Below are 20589 nucleotides of genomic sequence, written 5' to 3'. Positions count from 1 at the left end.
GGATAATAAAAGCAATTGCATGAGTTTTACCATGTAACAATAAGAGTATTAATAAGGGAACAAACAGACGAAAGTATTGGGTCATGGAACCCAGTGAACAGAAAACACAACTGTACAAAAACAGTGAAGACCCCAGGGAGTACTAAGTATGTTATCTGGCAAACCAACAAGTTATTGTTAAGAAACACACTCATCTAAAAACTGAGTTGATGAGGAAAAAGCTTTTTCTATGATTACTGTATTATTTTCAATCAAAGCATGTTTTTCAGCTGCTGGTTTTGGCATAACATAAGCTTTAACACCCCTCCCTGATTACAGTGATATCACTGAACATAGCAAAGTTAATAGTGCTTCGATCAATACACCTCCACTGTACGACCAAACTGACAAGCTGAAGCGTAGTCAGGGTTGTTACAAATTATTATCCCCACAATCATGACGACAGCCCTCAAAATAAACATGATGGATTCCCTTTTAGCCACAGAAACTGTCAAGCTGATAGGAATGACTGGAATCATATATACATGGAAAATATAAACTGATTGTCTGACTAAATATAACCAGAGAATCCAAATATTTATGTCTCGTTTTTTTCTGTCACCCATCGGCATCCCTATCTGTCATGCGAGCAGTGAATGCCTGGACATGTCATGAGGCATTCTTAATGTTCAACATGTTTGTGTCTTACCAGATAAATGTGGCATTCATCGTCATTCTGTAATTCATCCTCTTTCCGGGCCTTAATGCTCTCTTTTGTGTGAACGTAGCGATAGTAGAGACGATACAACAGCAAGGAACCAAGTCCAAAACTCAAACCAAGCACAGCTACAATCCCTGCTGCTTTAACTGAAAGAAAGAAAATAAACATGATTCACTTTATAAAAAGAAAATTATTAGAAATATATGATATCTCACTGGAAAACCCAATGAAAATCACTTATCTAAAACTGGACTTTATCCTTTTCAGTAGTTGTATATACATATATTCACAATCAAGGATGCCACCTTAAAACATGTGACCGCTGTCTTACTATTACTAAATACACCAAATCATCAGAGAAGCACCAACTGGTACTTCTGGTACCATGTATTTGATGGCTGTTTACTGCTGTCTTCTCACAAATTAACACATGGTGAACATGTGCACAAACAATGTATAGAGATACAAACAGTTGATAAGATTGATACATTTTTGATTATATATTTTAATAACAGTATTGTACAACCATTCCCATGTGTATAAACTGAAACAAATAGTAAAAAATCACATGTTCATTTAAAAAAAAAAAAATGCCCTTTGCCTTTAAAGAAAACCAGTACAATATAAATTTTGTAGCACTTTACAATGGACTGTCACTGACAATTGCCTGAATCAGTTATACATGTACTATGATAACGTTGGAAACCATAAGCCTACCTGTCAACAGCAGCATATTCCACATACAAAAACTGTGCGAAAATAAAACCTAAACCACATGTACTGGTTGTCACAACAATTAATGTCTAGGACTCCAATCCTGACCTAGAAGCAGGATACAGGCTAACAAATACCTAACCCCAGTGATGATGTAATAAGTCAAATGGAAAATGACAAATGCTGTACTTCCTTGTGTCATCAGTACAGGAAAATAAACTGTACTCATGGTAACCAAGTCACCAACACGAGCATTTTACACTGTATCAAGTGTTAACAAGAAGCCAAAGAAATAGTACGCTTATGTACTCATGTGTAACCATGAGTATGATATAATACATAACAAATATATAGGTCAAACATGTGCATGTTACATATAATCCAACAAAATATCAACAAGTGTTTCACAAGATTTACTTCGGAAAAAAGAAAAAAAAAAAAAAAAAAGTTAAAAGAGTAAAATACTCATTTTCAATTTACCCCTGGGACTTTTTTTGACATAACTGCCAGATTTGAAGTGTCAATGGTCTGTGACTTGACTAGACTGGCTGTTGAAGTAGAAACTACCAGTATCTAAAGATAGAACACTGCTGAACAGACTCGACTATATCTATGGTACAAGTCTAACTGCACGTCATAAGCCCACACACATGCGTCTGTAATTCAATCACGTCTATATATAAATACAACACCTACCAAGAATTTCGACAATGACAAACTATTGATAATCTATGCAGAAAAAAAATTTTGAGCAAATCCATATTACTTTCAGAAAAGAGAGAAAGAAAACACTGCGTGGTCACGTTTGCTGTCTATCTCTGCCCAGTTGCCTAGTAGGTTTGTTTTCTTCACCATTCAGCATATTTACCTGACAAAATTTTGTCTTGGCCAAGTGATAAATCCATTTTGTAACTTATGCATTTGCAATATATGTAGCTGTGACACATGAGGCTGCTCATCATTAGGTAAACTGCCCGTGCCCATGGCAAACAGACCAAATGATCAGGCTACTCATTATTAGGTAAACTGCCCGTGCCCATGGCAAACAAACCAAATGATCAGGCTGCTCATTATTAGGTAAAGTGCCTGTGCCCATGGCAAACAGACCAAATGATCAGGCTCTTCATTATTAGGGAAACTGCCCGTGCCCATGGCAAACAGACCAAATGATCAGACTCTTCATTATTAGGCAAACTGCCCGTGCCCATGGCAAACAAACCAAATGATCAGGCTTTTCATTATTAGGCAAACTGCCCGTGTCCATGGCAAACAGACCAAATGATCAGGCTCTTCATTATTAGGCAAACTGCCCGTGCCCATGGCAAATTGACCAAATGATCAGGTTCCTCATCATTAGGTGAACTGCCTGTGCCCATGGCAAACTGACCAAATGATCAAAACAAGACAGAGAGGTTTCAGACCTGCTTGTCTCAGCTATAAAGTCACCAAGTAGAGTAGTGTAGTGTAAAAGTAAATCTTTTATGCACTCTCTGGTAAATAAGCTTTTGCGGTCCGAACATACAGACTTTATCAATTATTTTACACATTTACATCAGTTAACATGCAGAAATGGCTGTCCAGGTATACAGCTGTAGAATTGAGTTAAAACACAACATAACAAATAACACAAGGTTCACTATTTCGAAAGAGGGTTGGAAACAGATCTAATCATATAACCACAGGAATATTTTTGGACATGCTTGATAACTCAATCTCAAAGATCAATTTTTAATCTGGAATAATTATGAGTTTCAGCTGAAACAGCTGTGTTCTCACATCGCAGAAATAACACTTCCTTGACTGGATAAAATTGAGAACAGCTTAGAGCTTTGGATTTTCTCAATGTGCGCAATTGTGCTGGCTTTGAACTACAATGCCTATGCAGCATCACAAAAAATAAAAAATGAGTGCTCTTTAAACTTTATACCGAATGCTTAATCTTTGCATACAGAGATTGCTCTAGTGTTGTCTTTTAAAGAACAAGACAGTACCTGGCTAAAACATATTTCAATCAAAAGCAAGATACAATACTTCTCAAATGGCTGATGTGAGTTAAGGCTGCCATGATGACAATTTCATCCAATCAAACAGGTTGCTATCAGATTGAGCGGCCTAAGCTGTGAGGTAGCCTTTACCCATTCACTTCATGAAGTGACATATGATACCACAAAACTACTGCATAAGACATCATTTTGAGATCCTTTACAACAATTTAGTTACGTTTAGCCGAAAGGTGATTTCACCAAGTGTTGTGGCTGACGTAAAATCAGCTGATTTACATGCGTGTAAATCATATCAAATTATGTGCAAATTATGTCAGACAGTACCATACTGTTTCGGCCCAAACCGCAATCATCTCACCAAATACATTTTTTGTCGTTCATTTTAGCGTTTAGTCAGCAGTTTCTAAATAACAAATATCCGAGTCAGTGCAAAATTCATTAGGAATGCCAAAATTTACGGAAACGAGAAGACAACATCTCACCAGACAATGTTTCAAATTAATTAAAAATCTGATGATGTAATTTTTTTTCTCTGAATTTACTGCACGTGTAAAATTTAAACTCTGCACCTTTGTCTTTCTCCCATACAAGGCATGTTTATTTCTGTTTTCTTTCATAAAATACAGAAAAATTATTGAAATGCCATGTTCAAGCCAATAGCTTTCTCTGACGTCCACAATAACCAGGTCAGCACTGCTTTCATCTCAAGTGGCACCACAGTAAAACTGAAGCATAAAATCCAATGACAGTCAAATGCCTAGATCAGCCTCAGTGGTACTTTTTATTTTCAGTTGTTTCAGAACTGAGCATGAATCTAGTAATCCTACTGTAATTTTGTAAGCATTTAACTGGGGTCAAATCAACAGCAAAACCCCTAAGAGGAGGCACGACCTGAACCAGGAATACCCCAGCCATGCATCTGTGGCTAAGCTACTGAGACAGGGTCGCTGGAGTTCCTTGTAGATGATACAGTAGGCATGCTGTATCTGCAGTTCAAGCAGTGGAGGAAATATTCTTCCAGTATGTCCAATTTCCTAGAAAACAATATTTATCATAGCCCAAGTCCACAACTTTTATCTGTGATAAGCTACTGCTTGGACTATTATACCGAAAATACCTTTGACATTAGAGAGCTAGGGTAAATGTGATGTCACCTTGCCCTCTTTTGCCTGATAGTCTTTTAGTGGACATAAACATTAGGTGCTCTCTTTCACTTGAAGGGTTTTTTAATTTTTTCCATCAAAAATGTTTGTGCTGTTATATCGTTATCAGCTCCAAGTGTACAACACCTTATGCATGGTTTTTGATGAGTGTCACCTTAACACAGGTGACTTTGGTCCCTCTAATATTAAAACCAAAGCAAATCTGATCTACATGTAGATGTAGACACAGCCTCCTAGCAAAATTCCCTGTAATTACACTTGCGTGAGTAAAATTATTTGGCATTATACAGCATTTAAATAAACGAATGAAACTGTAAGGCACTCCAAGAGCACTAAATGTACAAATTCCAGCCCTACAAAGGGACAATACTGTGCATTTTCGTCCTATATGTCAATGATGACAAATTGTCCAGTGAAAAATTCCTTGCTTTAGATTCTGATCACAACCAAAATTTAATGAATTGATCCTTGTACCAATTAAAGCCAACCTGCGTGCAAAATATCATTCAAACCCCTGTATATATTTATCCATAAAACTGCCGACAAATACACAAAGAGACAGACAAATAAACATAGGCAAAGACAGAACTTCCTTCCGGGAGGAAAAAACTATGATATTTGACCTTAGAACTGGGACTTCTAATCAGCCAGCTGAGTTCTGCAGAGAAGACGTGACTAACACCACAGTCAATGACCATCTGTAGAAACCACACATACAAGTACACTGAACATCCCAGTGAGACTGGTATACAGGTCAAACAGTACTGCTGATATCCACACCCACACTGTTCAGGTAACAATCACAAAACACTGCTCTATTAAATGTCGTCGCCATGGTTTCTTGGCAGAAAATCTAATAAGATCATAAGAGTCTGTCTAATAACATGATCCATGCTAACAGGTTGCAGGTGTAAAGATGTGGAAGTAATTTGGTACAATCTGACAGTAGTTAACATCTTTCACCAGTCATAACCTTGTATAATTACCTCCAAAGTCCTACATAAGGTTACTAACCAAATTTCTCAACCTTTTACACATGAAGGAGCAACTTTAGGCATTTTTTAGTTTGATTTTGAAGACAAAACTACACTGGTCAGATGGGCCAATTTCAGACATCGACGGGTATCTCTGTCATGTACATACTATAAATCTTCACTAAACTTTTTCATTAGAATTTATGAAAATGGTGATAAAAATGATTTGTATGTGTCATTAAAGGTGCATGCTTCATAAAACTGTGCAAATTATTTCTCTACACAACAGCTGTCTCACAATGTTTCAATTAAACACTGGTTGAACAGGTCTGCTTTGAATTACCTCCCTTGTTATATGGCAGCAACTATGACACAACACAAGATTAGTTTATGAGGCGTGAAACTACACGGAGTGGGACCTTGTCTATTTAAGCATGCAGTATATAGGTTATGCCACGACAATGACAAACATTTTCTAAGCAACAGAATGTAAAAAAAAATTTCAAGAGATCTTAAATAAAGTAAATATTTTTCAGATTAAGACTTCGCTGAAGTTGTTTATTATATTTAACTAGGACCAGAATTTTAAAATCATCTAAGAACTGATATAAAAAATATGTTACATTTTTCCTAGGATTTCCAAATAATTTTACAACATTAAAATCTGTCTTAAAGCTAGATCTTCAAACATCTTATGCTGCTTTAACTCCGAAACTTGCCATTAGTCATTCTGAGATCCCACCTAAGCACAGCTTATTCCTAAAACTGCACCTTTTTAACAGGAGAGTGACACTAAGGGAGGTAATTCAGCGCAGCCCTATTGGTGGATGAAAAGGTTGAAGAATTAGGATATTCAAGTTGTGTATGATACAGGTACATGTAGTTTATGAGTTTGTTCATACAAAATGTGAGCAAATATAACAGGGAGATGACAACACCAAGACAATTCAGTTTGTGGGAAATATTTTCTAAAGTAACACAAACTTCAGGTTCTGAACATTTTACTCCGCTGCAGCCTGGATTGATCACTCAAGTAGTTAAGACACAATTATGTGAGTGCATGCTTACATCATATGTAACATGAACAGAACAAACCCATATCTCATAAGTTACATGAATGTCCATTCCACACGGACAACAATTTAAAACAGGTATTTAAAGACAAAAACTACAGCTAATATAACTAGTTGTGCAGGTTTAGAGATCACTAATTAAATTCATTACATTTTTTGTCCACTGACATTTTTTGCAGACTGAAATTGTAAAAAGTTTAAATTTGGGTATATAGCCTAAGCATACTTATTTATTAAAAGCAGATCAATATTCTTCTAGTATTTATGTGTATATGTACCTGTATGACTTTCCCTAAACACACCATTCAAAGCAATCAAAGCTGCCAAAGTAGTGTTACCGGTGTGCAAACACAAATGAGACCACTCCTAATTAAATCACTGTCAAGATGCTTTCAGAGAAACACTGACCATTAAATAGAGATTCACAACATTCACTTTATGTAGCAATGCCTCCATGAGGCTTGTCCTGGCATCCCAGCTAAACATATCACACACATGGGCATTATTGATTTCTCTAATCATATAATTTGTATCTTCGTGTGTTGATTTACATCCACAAGTTACAGGGTTATCACAAAAATCTGTCCCGGCCCATCAACGCAGCCATCTATCAAGTATAGTTATTACTCTATGTCTCTAATGGCCAAACTGTGGCATTCAAAATTTGTTATTAAGTTTGTTAGTATGCGACTACTGCCAACTTTATGGTGGGAGGAAACCCAGCAGAGCTCGGGGGAAGTCCACGACCATCTGCAGGTTGCTGACAAACACTCCCATGTATGACCAGAGAGGAACCCAGCATGAAATGGACTTGAACTCACAGCGACCGTTTTGTGATGGGGGTGGGTGGTGGGGGGTAGATTCTCCTGGGCCATTGCATTGTGCTGGCGCGCTCCTCAGCCTGGGCTACAAGAAGACTCTATTATGACATTATATTAATTTACTTCAAACTGGTGTAATAAATTGAACCTTATTAAATGAGCATTTAAATTTATATATGACTGGAGTGTCTGGAGTAAACCACCAGCCTCTGGCAAGTAGTTGGACATACATCAAAAATACTTCACTCATACGATGGTGGCCAGCATTATGGTGGGAGATACTCTGCCAGAGGGAAACCCATAACCATCTGCAGGCTGCTGGGGTACCTTCTGGCATACTATCGGAGCGGAAGTTAGCAAGAGCTGAATTTTAACTCACAGTGACCATATTGGTGAGAGGCTCCTAGGTTATTGAGTTGCGCAAAGTATGATTGATTAAGCCAACACCTCATGTGTTCTGTGGCTATTGAAAATACAAACCATCTGAACAACTCGGTCATGACCCACTCCAACCGACCATTATCTTACAATAACCAAAAAAATGTTGAAATCAACACAAATGTGTGGTGGACAAATATAAAGCACATAAATAACACTTTCAGATAAAAGGACTGATTATGTTGCAGGTAGGAATTGCCAGACAGATTTACCAGCATATCCCATAACCAACAGCAGGATCCTTCACAAGCACAGACTACATGTAAGTACAAAATACCAGTCAGTCAATGTCAGAGGATTAGGCCAGCTCTGTCAGCACACCACTGCTACATCACTAATACATTATTAATACAACAAGATCTCTTCATCTCTCAATATACATAAACAACACTTTACATACATCCCACAGTGTACAAGTATTTACATGTAACACCTCGCTAGGTCTACTCAATATTTCTGTCCCTCTCTCCCTCTTGGTGAGAGGATAATGTGAACAGAAAACAATGTTTAAGCAAAACGCTTTATACATATACGTGTACCTTCCAGAAATAAGGTGTTTCGAGTTAACATTCTTTTATTACTAAAGGTAAACAAAGTCAAAAATGTTAGGCAACTTTTACTAGTGATATTTACTATACCATAGTGTCATAGAAAGTTTTTTAATGCGGAAAATTGAGGAGCTGAATATTTGTGAACTTAAGAAGTTTATACAGGAAGGATGTGTCATTTGTGCCTCTAGAACACACAGAGATAAGTGACCAATAAATTATAGTCAACAAGAGTTGCCAAACATTTTTCACGTCATGTGATATATCTTGACTGTTTTTACATTTAACAATTAAAGAGTTCAAACTCAAAAACTCCTCTATTGTCAGCACTCCATGGCAAACATTATTTAAATAAAAGCAAATATACTCAGACATATTTATTTATTTATTTGATTGGTGTCTTACACCGTACTCAAGAATATTTCACCTATACAACGGCGCCCAGCATTATGGTCGGAGGAAACCGGGCAGAGTACAGAGGAAACCCACGACACGCCGCATGCTGCTGGACGACCTTCCCACGTATGGCCGGAGAGGAGGCCAGCATGATCGAGCTGGACTTGAACTCAAAGCAACCAAAGTATCCTGAACTTAGTCCTATAAGTACAGCAAACTTCTGTTGTTTACATTGTTACATAAAACAGGAACAACTCTTTCATCAACCACGGACGGGGCTGTCCTGGCCCGAACGCTGTCTTGGATACATGAATTCTGAAGCCTTTGTTCTCCATGCATGCACGTGGAGATAATAAAGAAAATCTTCCTTTCTGATTCATTGTAAAGTCTGCAAACCAAGCCAACTTTTTTTATTTTCAAAATGAAGGTACTGAATATCACAAACTCAAAAACTAGGGTTTTTCAGCACTAAATCACACAACTCAATCTTCTTCAAAGCACACTTTCAGATAACTGTAATCCATCACATTTTAATGTGATACTCACGATTACAAAACTGACAGGCAGTTTCACAAACTACATGTAGGCAAGCAGCTGCTGAGTAACAAATCGAGGCCTTTACAAAACAATTCTTCCTTCTGTTTACACAGTTAGTGGAGGATGTTAGCTAGCTATTGACTGATTCACATAGGCTGACATATTGGCACTATGCCTCTTGTGAAGGTTAACCAGTACTCTGAGAAAGGCCTGACCAACATTTTATTGTTTTGTTTCTGCAAAAGAATCCAAAAATTACCATAGGGAATTTCGCCTTCATCATGTTTTTTTAAACTCATCCAAAAAACATATTAAAAATTTACAATCTACCACCTGTATTTATTTATTTATTTATTTGATTGGTGTTTTACGCCGTACTCGAGAATATTTCACTTATACGACGGCGGCCAGCATTATGGTGGGAGGAAACCGGGCACAGCCCAGGGGAAACCCATGACCATCTGCAGGCTGCTGTCAGACCTTCCCACGTACGGCCGGAGAGGAAGCCAGCATGAGCTGGTCTTGAACTCACAGCGACTGCATTGGTGAGAGGCTTCTGGGTCACTACGCTGCGCTAGCGCGCTAACCGACTGAGCCACGGAGGCCCCATCTACCACCTGTAGGACATCCTTAATAGTAAATCATGTCTAAACCTCTGCTTGGAGGTGTTTATGAATACATGTAGCTTAGCATGTGACTGAGAACACACATACAGAGAATGAGTTTGAAGGGGGGGGGGGGGGGGGGGGGTAGGGTGGCATTTAAAGGAAATCAGTAAATGAGTGACAGTACAACAACAACACAATCCATACACATGTAGCAAGGATCCCTTTAGATCATAGAGCCTCCGTACTAATTAATCGCTCAAGGGTAAACTTCAGCAGTCTACTACCTTTTGTATTGTTCTTTCAAAACAGTCTGTAAAACAGTTTCCAAAGAAGGAGTAATTTAAAAATTACCGTTTTGGTATTACATAAAAAGAGGGGCAATCAAAGGAGTATAAATTTCATGTTTTACTCCCTTTGGTGTGCATGCTAAACGCTCATCTGATGACATACATAGAATGGCCAAGTCTTATTATAAAATAGGATGTGCTTTTCATCGATAAAAATGAATGGATAGATATCACATGCTATGTGTAACAGAACAACTTCACTTGACATCGTTAATTTCATTCCATCCTCGGCATCCTTTTGTGACAACATAGAAAGGTTAAACATACAAAACCAGAGTATGGCGGACGATTTGCAACTTTGTATTTAATTCCCTGTGACGGTAAATAACATGACAGCAACATCGAACATATGTACTAAACAGTGTGTGGCAGACAATATGTAAACAACATCTGGAAGCACTGTTTTATCGAAGATTACAAGCCCACCAGTACCAGTGAAATCAGTGACCTTCTAGGCTTGTCTTACTTTTGTTTAGAAGCAATGGTTTCACCTACTGTAATGTGTATGGCGTTAAGAGGTCAGATACTATTTAGAATAACTATACTGGCATCTTCCAATGCTACTTTGTACAAGTGTGAAAATGTTGACGTGACATGACTTGACTTATTCTTATTTAACATGTTACCGAACAGAGTGAGTGAGTGCTTTGGGTTTAACTTGGTACTTTACAATTTTTCAGTCATATAACGACGAAGGAATCCTTAGAGCGCATGTAATGTGCCTCCTTGTTGCAGGACAGGTTTTCCACCCTCTTTTATCTAGTGCTGCTTCACTGAGATGAAGGCAAGTAAGCTGCCCCGCCCAAGCCACTACACTGATATGCGTCAACCAGTCATTGCACTACCCCTTTCATGGTAAATGAGAAGTTACAAATTCCTCTTTTAAGGTCTTAGGTGTGACTCGACCCAAGATGGACCCTGGATCTACCGCTTTGAAGCGGATGCTCTACCAACTGTGCTACTGGGAACGGTCTGTTACAGAATAGAAATAATCCCCCTGCTATGAGTATCTAGAGGCAGTTTTATAGTCAATAAGGTGGATGAGGATGCCACTAGACACCCATAGTAAAAACATTATTATTTCTTAAATACACATATTCAAAGTTTGCATTTGGCTACTTTACCTGTGATCATGGTAATATGGCGCTCATATTATGTGCATGATAATGCTTAGATGATGTAACTGGAAGGCGAATAATTCTGAGAGTAAATTTACTAGTTACTATTCTCAGTGTTTTATCTTAATTACTTTACTCAAGATAGTCTAAACCTCCTCTTTTTATCTTCCTTCTCTACACTGGCACACCTTAGAAAGAAACAAATGAATTCACAGGTGTAACCTCAGTAGTCACTGGGCGACACACTACGGTGAAAGTGCCTGATCTCACAATGTCATGGCCAGGAAGGATGCTACAGTTGTATATAAAGATTAATCATGAATAAGTTGTCTATTTTGGCTGAGAGTTTAGCTGATCACAGAAGGTTTTTTTTTTTAGATTTCTTTGAAAGGTAAGATTATATCCTCCTGGGAACATGCATGGTTTAAGTACAGTTCAGCACCAAATAAAGTATTCTATGACATTTCCTTACCTCTAGAATTTTGAATCATTTTACATATGCATTAAACAGTGAACATTTACACATCTTGTATAAATTCCTTTAGTTCATCTCAGAATGAGTAGGTTAACAAAATGTACAAATCGCTTCTTTTCCAACAAGCCCATCAGCATTTCAGCAGTATCCCACAGATTTTGGTGAGACAAGGTGCCGGCTCTTGTACACTAATGCATGGTTTCAGTTGCTAATCTTACATACTCTGGCCTGTTGGCTCAATGGTGACATTGATTGCTACCGTCAAATCACATCTATTAGCCGTATTAGTTTGCGAGAGCGCTCACTTTATCTCGCCTAAACCTATGTGAACTTGCAAAAGTTCTAAAATGCTGATTCAGCTTATTCAAAATGGCATAACATGATTGGTTATACAACAAGGACATATCTGTGAAAATACAATAAATACATACCCGACGCAAACCATGTACATGTACATATAGTAAAGTATACCTGTATGTACATTAGACAATCTGACTGATTAACATGTACGCCACTATACACACATTTAAACATATTCCAAAACTTTCTACAACCAAAGCAAATCAACTGATCAACGAAATATAATGTAATAGTTTTCGTTCATTTTCGACTTTGCTTATTTTTAAACCTACAAGTATTTCAGTAACAGAAGCACATATCTTTATACAATAGCATGCACTGCATTTTTCTAAGACACAGATGTGTCAGAACGATAACTGAAACCAAGTCATATGTTGTACACAAAATATACAGTTCAGCGCACATACATATAAGCCCATGCAGTAATTCTTTTTTAAGTATGATTGAGTCAGAACCTGATATTTGCAAGATTACCCTCTTCTAGGCCCTCCATGCAGATAACGAAGATGCATCTCCAACTACGTAGAATACACATGCACATTTCAAAATATAATTACACGGAACTGTGTATGTTCACACTGTAGGCCCTGCATATATGTTGTCTTCTAAAAAACAATTAACAACCATATGGCTTCATGTAATTCGTCCAGGTCTACTGCCTGCCATCTATAAATACATGATGCTTGTTTTTTTTTCCACGAGTTGTTTGGACAAACTTTTACATTTTAGCATTCAGGGTTAACTGTTACACATTTAATTATATCCCATGCCATTTATATAAAGATTACAAGTACATATGGATGATGTAGATATGCACAATGATTTACAAGCTTTAATCAACACATACATATGTAAATATAAGCAGGGATGGGATGTTCTTACTTCCTGAGAAATAAATTTATGCAACACCAAAGACCAACGTTTTCTCATAAACTGTTTCCTCTGACAACTGGAGTCATTGTACAGACAATCAGTCATGCAGAGTAGCACTGCTTACAGACACACTCATGCTGCACTGGCCTGGGATGCCAGAATTAGAACACTAATCAATGACTAGGTATGTGTAGCAGTAGACCTCCAGCTGTGATAACACAAAATACCTCCACACCATCAACATACATGTATCAACACAGATACAGAGGCAGCATATGGATTTTGTAGCTACAAAACTACAATAAACAGCTGCAGGCGTCAGTATTCAAACACAATGACAACGCTGAAATCATGTAAAACTGGTGAACTCCCACGCACTTACCGTCTCCCAAATCAATTTTAATTCGGATACCACGAAAACACAGGTGAAGAACAAGCCGGCGTTTCCAGGGGATGTGTTGGGCAAGTTCCGTAAGTCTGTCGTAGAAACTGGGCAGCCTGTCCCATGTGACACTGGGAGGGATAAGCCCCTCCCTCTTGTGTCGCTGCCTCACATACCAGTTATGCCACTCCATGGCAGCGACTTTACCAACCTACGGATTGATGAAGCCACTAGCCTTTCATATTGATTCCTTCAGACATTATACCAAGGTGACCCTCACCGTACAACAAGGGTGGATATCAGCCATGAGGAGGGTGCCGAGGGAGGGGGTTCATCCAAACCTGTCCCAGAAATCAGAGAGAGGGGCAGAATAAATAACCAGTCAGCCAGCCAAAATAACGTATCACCATAACAACCCCAGTCAGCATGCTACTGGGCCTAGAGAATGTAAGTCCAAGACAGGCAACATCAAACCATTGAAGAAGGAAAAGAAAGCAGTCAGCAGAATTTTGCACATGAAGCAGACTTGGACCAGAAATCCATGCACCCAGTTAGAATATATACTGTACAATGTAGAGGAGCAAGGGAGAGGGAGAGGAAAGCTGAAGCAGGCAAAATTCAGGCAGCCCAGTATATCTTAATTCTAAACAAACATGCATGCATGCTGAGGTTAAAAGATATGTCAAAAAGAAATATAGAGCAAGGCACAAACAAAAACATTCAACGCATATACTTGTATAAAGAAAGTTCAGAGACAAAAAAATTCAGTGTTGATACTACATACAACTACAAGTTTACCAAAGGCATCCATACACAGTATATAGTAATGCTGACACAATACATTTTTACAATACCAGGAGAAAGCACATATGACACTGTGGTACAAAGACATGAATACACAGTTTTGAGTTGTCATTATGACAAAACAAGAGTGACAACCCAGCCTAAAAAGACACTACAATTTAAGAGCACAAAAGGGCTACTTGTCAAATCTTTCAATAAAGCAGTATTTGTGATCTGAGATATTTGACACCCAAACCCACTTGCAACATAATTCAGATTTATCTACCCCTGTTTTCTATACCCTTCACCCTCACCCACCTGTGCCATAGAGATACAATACCACTTTTGAAATGGGACGACTCTCTGTTGTCAAATATCGTATCTTGAAATCTGCACATTGGATAAATACTTTACACAACTTTTAAATTAAAATGGACGTTTATAAACCATACTTCATTATGCAACATAAGCATGCTGAATGCCCACAACACATCACACAGTCTACATCATACAACAATTGCATGCTGAGAGTTACACACAAAAAATATGACGTGAAGAAAATAATATAAGTTACAGCTTACACAATTTATTAGTTAGCGCCACAAGACAACATAGATCTATCTGATAAACTACATGCATGTACATGCATGCTTAATGCGGGGACAACTTAAATAAATGCTGAAAAAATTTTTGTCATGTTTGTAAAACATGACAGGATTCTTCTAATTTCTGGGACCGTGGTCTGCTGATTTTAGCCAACATATATGTAATTGCAGCAGGAATATTGAGTTTCTCTTTTCTCACATGGCTTCTCACAACAGCACACTGGTGCTTTTACTTTTCCAAAAGGCTGGTAAAAAAATGTAATATTCTACTATTAACACTACTAATATCGGTCCCCAAAATCAGAAGAATTAGGAAATCTATTCCACAGGGCATTATGATTTGCATCAATAATGTAACAGGAAGTACAAATACACAGAATACATGCAGACACATATTCACAAGAAAAACAGCAAGTACTGTATAACAGATTCAGTGTATCAACACTGTATAAACCAGATACAGAGACATGTTAGCAACAATAAGCAAAGCCTGTTAATGGACACATGTAAATATACACGCACGGTGTACAGTCGTCTCTGTAGCACAAATTTAGCATCCTGAGAGACAAAATCATTTACATTCAATTTACATTACACTTCTTATATTATATTTTTTATTTTATGCATATGAATATGCAAATGTAAAATTGTTCAAAACAAGAATTAAACAAAGTGCTTTCTTTGTCACTATGAACTGAAGTGTCAAAACAACTTTTTAAACAATCTTAAATAAATTTTAAAAAACACAAACAAGAAAACATGAAGCATGTTCACACAACTCAGATTTCCATCTGACATACACATACATTCATGTATTCTACAACTTTACTGCAATCCATGCTACTCTGCAAAAGACTGAAACAAGCAAAGTTTTCAAACAAGTTGATATAAAATTTAATTGTTTACAAAATTGCGTAATATGAAATCTAATAACAATGCATAAACTATCATACATGTGTGTGAAAAGTACAATGTGACATGATAAAAACTATAGCATGCAGATGTTGAGGGTAATAGCAATATTAGTATTTACATAGCCACTTCATTTTGAAGCTGAAACACACATGTGCAACTGATTTAAGCATTTGTCAAGGAGCTTAACATATTAACCTCAGAGAGAGGGCAAGCAATGATCACACATGCAAAAGCATAAATAATTACATTCATTGGACTGGTGTCTTTCACCATACACAGGAATTTTTCATTTGCACAATGGTAGCAGAAACCAAGTTGAAAACCACTGTTGGCAAGGTACATAACCCACCAGACTTACAGTCAGAACAGTCAGAACTTGAGTTTATAAGTGTGACAGTTTTCTATGCTATAATATGCATTATAAAGGTCGTCTAAATTTTGACAAGGCAAGGGAAGGAAGCTGATCTTGTGCTAGAATATGTACGTTATTGATTGACTTTTCCCAATTACTGAAGACAATTACATAATGTCTGACATCAGCTCTACTGACAAAGTGTCACAAGGAGTTATTTCTACTTTGTACTTATTCAATTTTTATATTTAGTTCATATCACACAAAACTATAAGAGAAAAAAAAAACATATGACTGGGACTAATTCTTTTCGGTTGATTCGAATCAAGGGAAGCTACTCTTGACAAATTAATACTTTATGACTCACAAATTATTTCCCTTTATATTACTAGCAGTCACATGTATACAATTTTTTATTTGCATATTCAGTGAACTTTATACAGATGTAGTCATATCTTAGAGGTTAAAATAGCTGACATCTCAAGCTCTTCCAGGAGATAACAAAAATTAAGGTCATCCAATGTGATTTAAAGGTGTGAAAAGTATTAGAATTCACTAAAAAACATTTTAGAACAGGTGGATAAATTATTAGAATCATTTAATGATTTATGTTTCTGACATAGTGAATAATTTGCAAAATTCAAAATCATCTCTGTTATGGCCCAAGTTATGGACCCAATTTATGGTTATCATTCTTATTTTGAGGACTTAAAATGAGTGAATGATAACACATTCTGTCTTATCCATTACACCTGTACCACATATAGTTTTGTATGGAAGTGTTATCCAATACCTATAACTTCATGTCCAATTACTCATTATGCAACTTTTCTTTTTGTTTAGTTTGGTTTTTGAGTGAGCTAACAGCAGTCAACCATTAGGTTTAACAGCTTTACACTTTCACCCACAACATCACATTCAAAAGAAGTACAAATTTTGTCCAAATAATGTTTACTTATGCATGTAAATTAGAGCTTATCCTCTGTTTTTGTGGCAGTAAAGAAAATGGTGATGTCAATCTGGTGAAGGTAAGTTCAACCTGAAATTTTCTTTTCGTACATGCCACTAATGTGCTAACACTGTTCTTCAACCATCAAACATGTCAACCTTCACATGCATGCTTTATTTACATTTTGTATAAACATATAATGAAGATTTCTCACTGTTACAATTGTAATAGTTTACATATTTAAAGGACCAGTTTGTCTGATAATTTTCAACAAGATATATTGTCCAAATGAATTATTAAAGTTTATCATAACAACTTTTGTCTCGTATCATTTTATAGATCTGACATGTAAAATTTTCTACGTTCATTCAATAATACAAAATTTACCGACTAATTTCAATCTCTTAATACTTTCTTTAAATCTATTTATTTGAATGTTTTCATTGGTTCAAGAATTGTTCACTTAAAAGACAGTTAGGTAAATTATGGGTGGAGGAATAATACAAGTTCATAGTTTCACCAAATTTAATGTTGATTATGTCTAATAATGACACACAATTTTAAATTGTTGTTTTATGTGCAGAATAAGTTTTTTTCCACTGTTGGAGCAGGGTAAATATACAAAACATATACAACATGTAGATGCCTGGTTACTATTCATCAGTATTTATACACTGCAATTTTCTTCCTCATGCACTCCCACATCCCTTCAATATTTCAACCCATATTTTCCATGATAAAAAAACTTTAATGTTAAAAATCATAGTGTTTCATGTTTACTACTACTAAAGAAACAATTTTCTTAAGACGTAGCAGATTTGAAATGGGAATTATATTTGCTACATACACTCCCACTTTTATCATGTTTGTACTACACCTAGAAATGATCCATTTTGAAGACATAGGTGATGATTTTATTCATAGCATAGGTGCAAGTAACTTGAACCCTGATGATTTTATTCAGGCATAATGACTAATTTCACTGAAAATATGAACGTCTGTCAGATGTGTTCTTTTGTTGTTGTTGTTTTTTTTTTTGGGGGGGGTTCAGTTTCAATTAATACATGCACATAACACATATGCCTTATTACCATATTTACTATAATGTTTCAGGCAGCATTAAAGAAATCATTGCTAAAAATGCTAAATACCAAGCTGTTTTAATAGGCTGACATGCAATTCAAAATGAAATGTCTAAAATCTCAAAAGTGTGAGTGAATCAATATCACATGCATGTATGCATTGCAGACCAACAGTTTTGCACATTGATCCACACAATACACGTGCAAATTTTTTTTTTTCTGGTCAGAACTAAGGTTTTCATATAATACACCGAGTTCTGGTCAGAACTAAGGTTTTCATATAATACACCGAGTTACGCGTTACTTAACTCTGTTTGTCCACAGTAAGTTGCAGCTGTTGCATATGGCCTACATACACTAAGGAATGATCAATAACAGAATGTGAAGTACCAACAGTAGTAGCTGGCCAGTAATCAACATTAGAGCGATCTGTTACCCTGTCAATAGTCTGACTGCTATTGAATCGGCATTCATACTTTAAACAGGTTCTCAAAAGAATCTAAATTTAAGCCTACCTTAATACAAATCTCTATTGACTTTCAGGTGCTCCAGTCTACAGTTGCCCACTGGCAGAAAATTAACGTGTGTTTCACAGAGTATCTAAATACCAATTTCTTCAGTTTACTAAACCTCCGTCCCTCATTTCACCATCCGTAGTCACACAATATCACTCTGATAGATCTAATCATCCATCACATGTATTTATAGTATCAAATATTAGCATACATGTGACTCTAATTTGACTTATTGACTTTAACCTCTACTTGATGATACAATTACACGAGTGTTAACTTGTGTGTTTTTGTTACCTTGACTTTAGTTTAGGAAGATCATGACTGGCTTCAGATTTCGTCAATTCAATATTATAAGGTCTCCACATTTGCAAATGATAGAAACGAAAATATTCCTGCGGTTGTCTAATAATAACTCAATTTTTTTCAAATCCCTACATTATTGCTCGCTACATTTACAAATCGGTGTGTAAACTAAAGGGTTTTTTTTATCATATATATTTTTTATTTTACAGTTTAGTTCACTGGGTACTGTGTAAATTATCATAAATAAGGCAGAAACATGGATGCTTAACTGGTAATTCGAAGAACAGCCGCTTTGTTTAAGATGCGTCATGTTAAATTAGCAATATCTGATGATTCATGTCAGACAAAACCCAAAGTTAAGCATTCAAGAATCGAATGACATTATACAACAACAACACAAAGTCGCGGGGAAGAAAACGATTGGCGCGCAAAGGGCGTATAACAAAGCATAACAAAATTACCTAATATATGGTATCCCATCTCACCCTGTTGCATTATTGAGGGTCGGAGCGAAGTCTCTGTCATCTACATTTGCTATGGGCTGGTAATTTGACAGATTCACCAACATCAGCCGTCATCAGCAACCCGCCATCATGAGATTCGATCGAGAATACGACAACCAATCAGAACCATCGGCCTACCTCCCGAGATTATAGACCGTAAAAACGAAGGCGCTCATATGAAGGTCCCATGGTGTAATGGTTAGCACTCTGGACTTTGAATCCAGCGATCCGAGTTCAAATCTCGGTGGGACCTCGGGCTACGGCTCACTTTTGCAATTGTTATAAACATTTTATCACCAAAAGAAAGTCTCAGGCCGCACTGACAGATCCTGAAACCAGACTAGACCATACAATACAATCCCTCAGAACCAACATGAAGAATAAATGCACATAAAAAAAAACACTTTTTTTCTTTTTGGGGGTGGGATGGGAGGGATGAAACCGACATATATGACCAAGTTGAAGGTGTCTGGCAAACCTTCCTTGCTCATCAGACAGCAGGTTGAAGAGCGAGTTCACATCCTCATTAGCGTAGGGAAGTTCCTCGCTTGGCGTTCCGCATGAAGGGGGTAGTGCAACGCCCAGTTGACCCGTATCAGTATAATGGCCTGGAGCGGGGCCGCTTACTTGCCTTCGGTAAGGCGTCTCAGTGAAACAGCACTAGATAAAAGAACGGTGGAGATCCGTCCTGCAAAAAGGAGGCACATAACATGCACTCTAAGGATTCCTTCGTCGTCATATGATTGAAAAAATTGTTAAGTAACACGTTAAACCCCATAAAGCACTCACTCACTCACTCATTAGCGTAGGTCTAACCCACACGTATGCACATTAGCCATATAGACAGCTTGATCAGCGAGCTGGGGTGCTCAGAATTGCAGTATATATATATATATATATATATATATATATATATATATATATATATATATATATATATATATATATATTTGTGTACCAACTTGAATCAAAAAACTGCATGCCTGTCTATTTTTGCCTATATATGTGCATGTGTATAGTTAATTTAAATATGGACAGTTATATAAAGTTGA

The 20589-nt window shown here is 37.0% G+C and overlaps 1 protein-coding gene and 1 non-coding gene across 2 annotated transcripts in view; one reads left to right on the top strand and one right to left on the bottom strand.

Annotated features, from left to right (window-relative positions):
• The window catches only part of LOC135467389 (uncharacterized), a 44981-nt gene extending 25352 nt beyond the window's left edge, over window positions 1-19629 (bottom strand). Inside the window, exons 1-3 of the mRNA XM_064745163.1 lie at window positions 19496-19629; window positions 13531-13871; window positions 689-846 (exon numbers count right to left, since the gene is read on the bottom strand). Of these exons, the coding sequence (XP_064601233.1) occupies window positions 689-846; window positions 13531-13723 (351 nt within the window). The 5' untranslated portion in view covers window positions 13724-13871; window positions 19496-19629. The remainder of the gene's footprint in view (window positions 1-688; window positions 847-13530; window positions 13872-19495) is intronic.
• An 89-nt stretch (window positions 19630-19718) lies between these two features.
• Window positions 19719-19790, top strand: Trnaq-uug (transfer RNA glutamine (anticodon UUG)). The gene has a single exon. It is a non-coding gene; the product is annotated as a tRNA-Gln (tRNA).
• The last annotated feature ends 799 nt before the right edge of the window (window positions 19791-20589 follow it).

The sequence above is a fragment of the Liolophura sinensis genome, chromosome 6 (genome assembly GCF_032854445.1).
Source record: "Liolophura sinensis isolate JHLJ2023 chromosome 6, CUHK_Ljap_v2, whole genome shotgun sequence".
In the NCBI taxonomy this organism is placed as follows: domain Eukaryota; kingdom Metazoa; phylum Mollusca; class Polyplacophora; order Chitonida; family Chitonidae; genus Liolophura; species Liolophura sinensis.
This window is presented reverse-complemented; position numbering and strand designations above follow the sequence as displayed.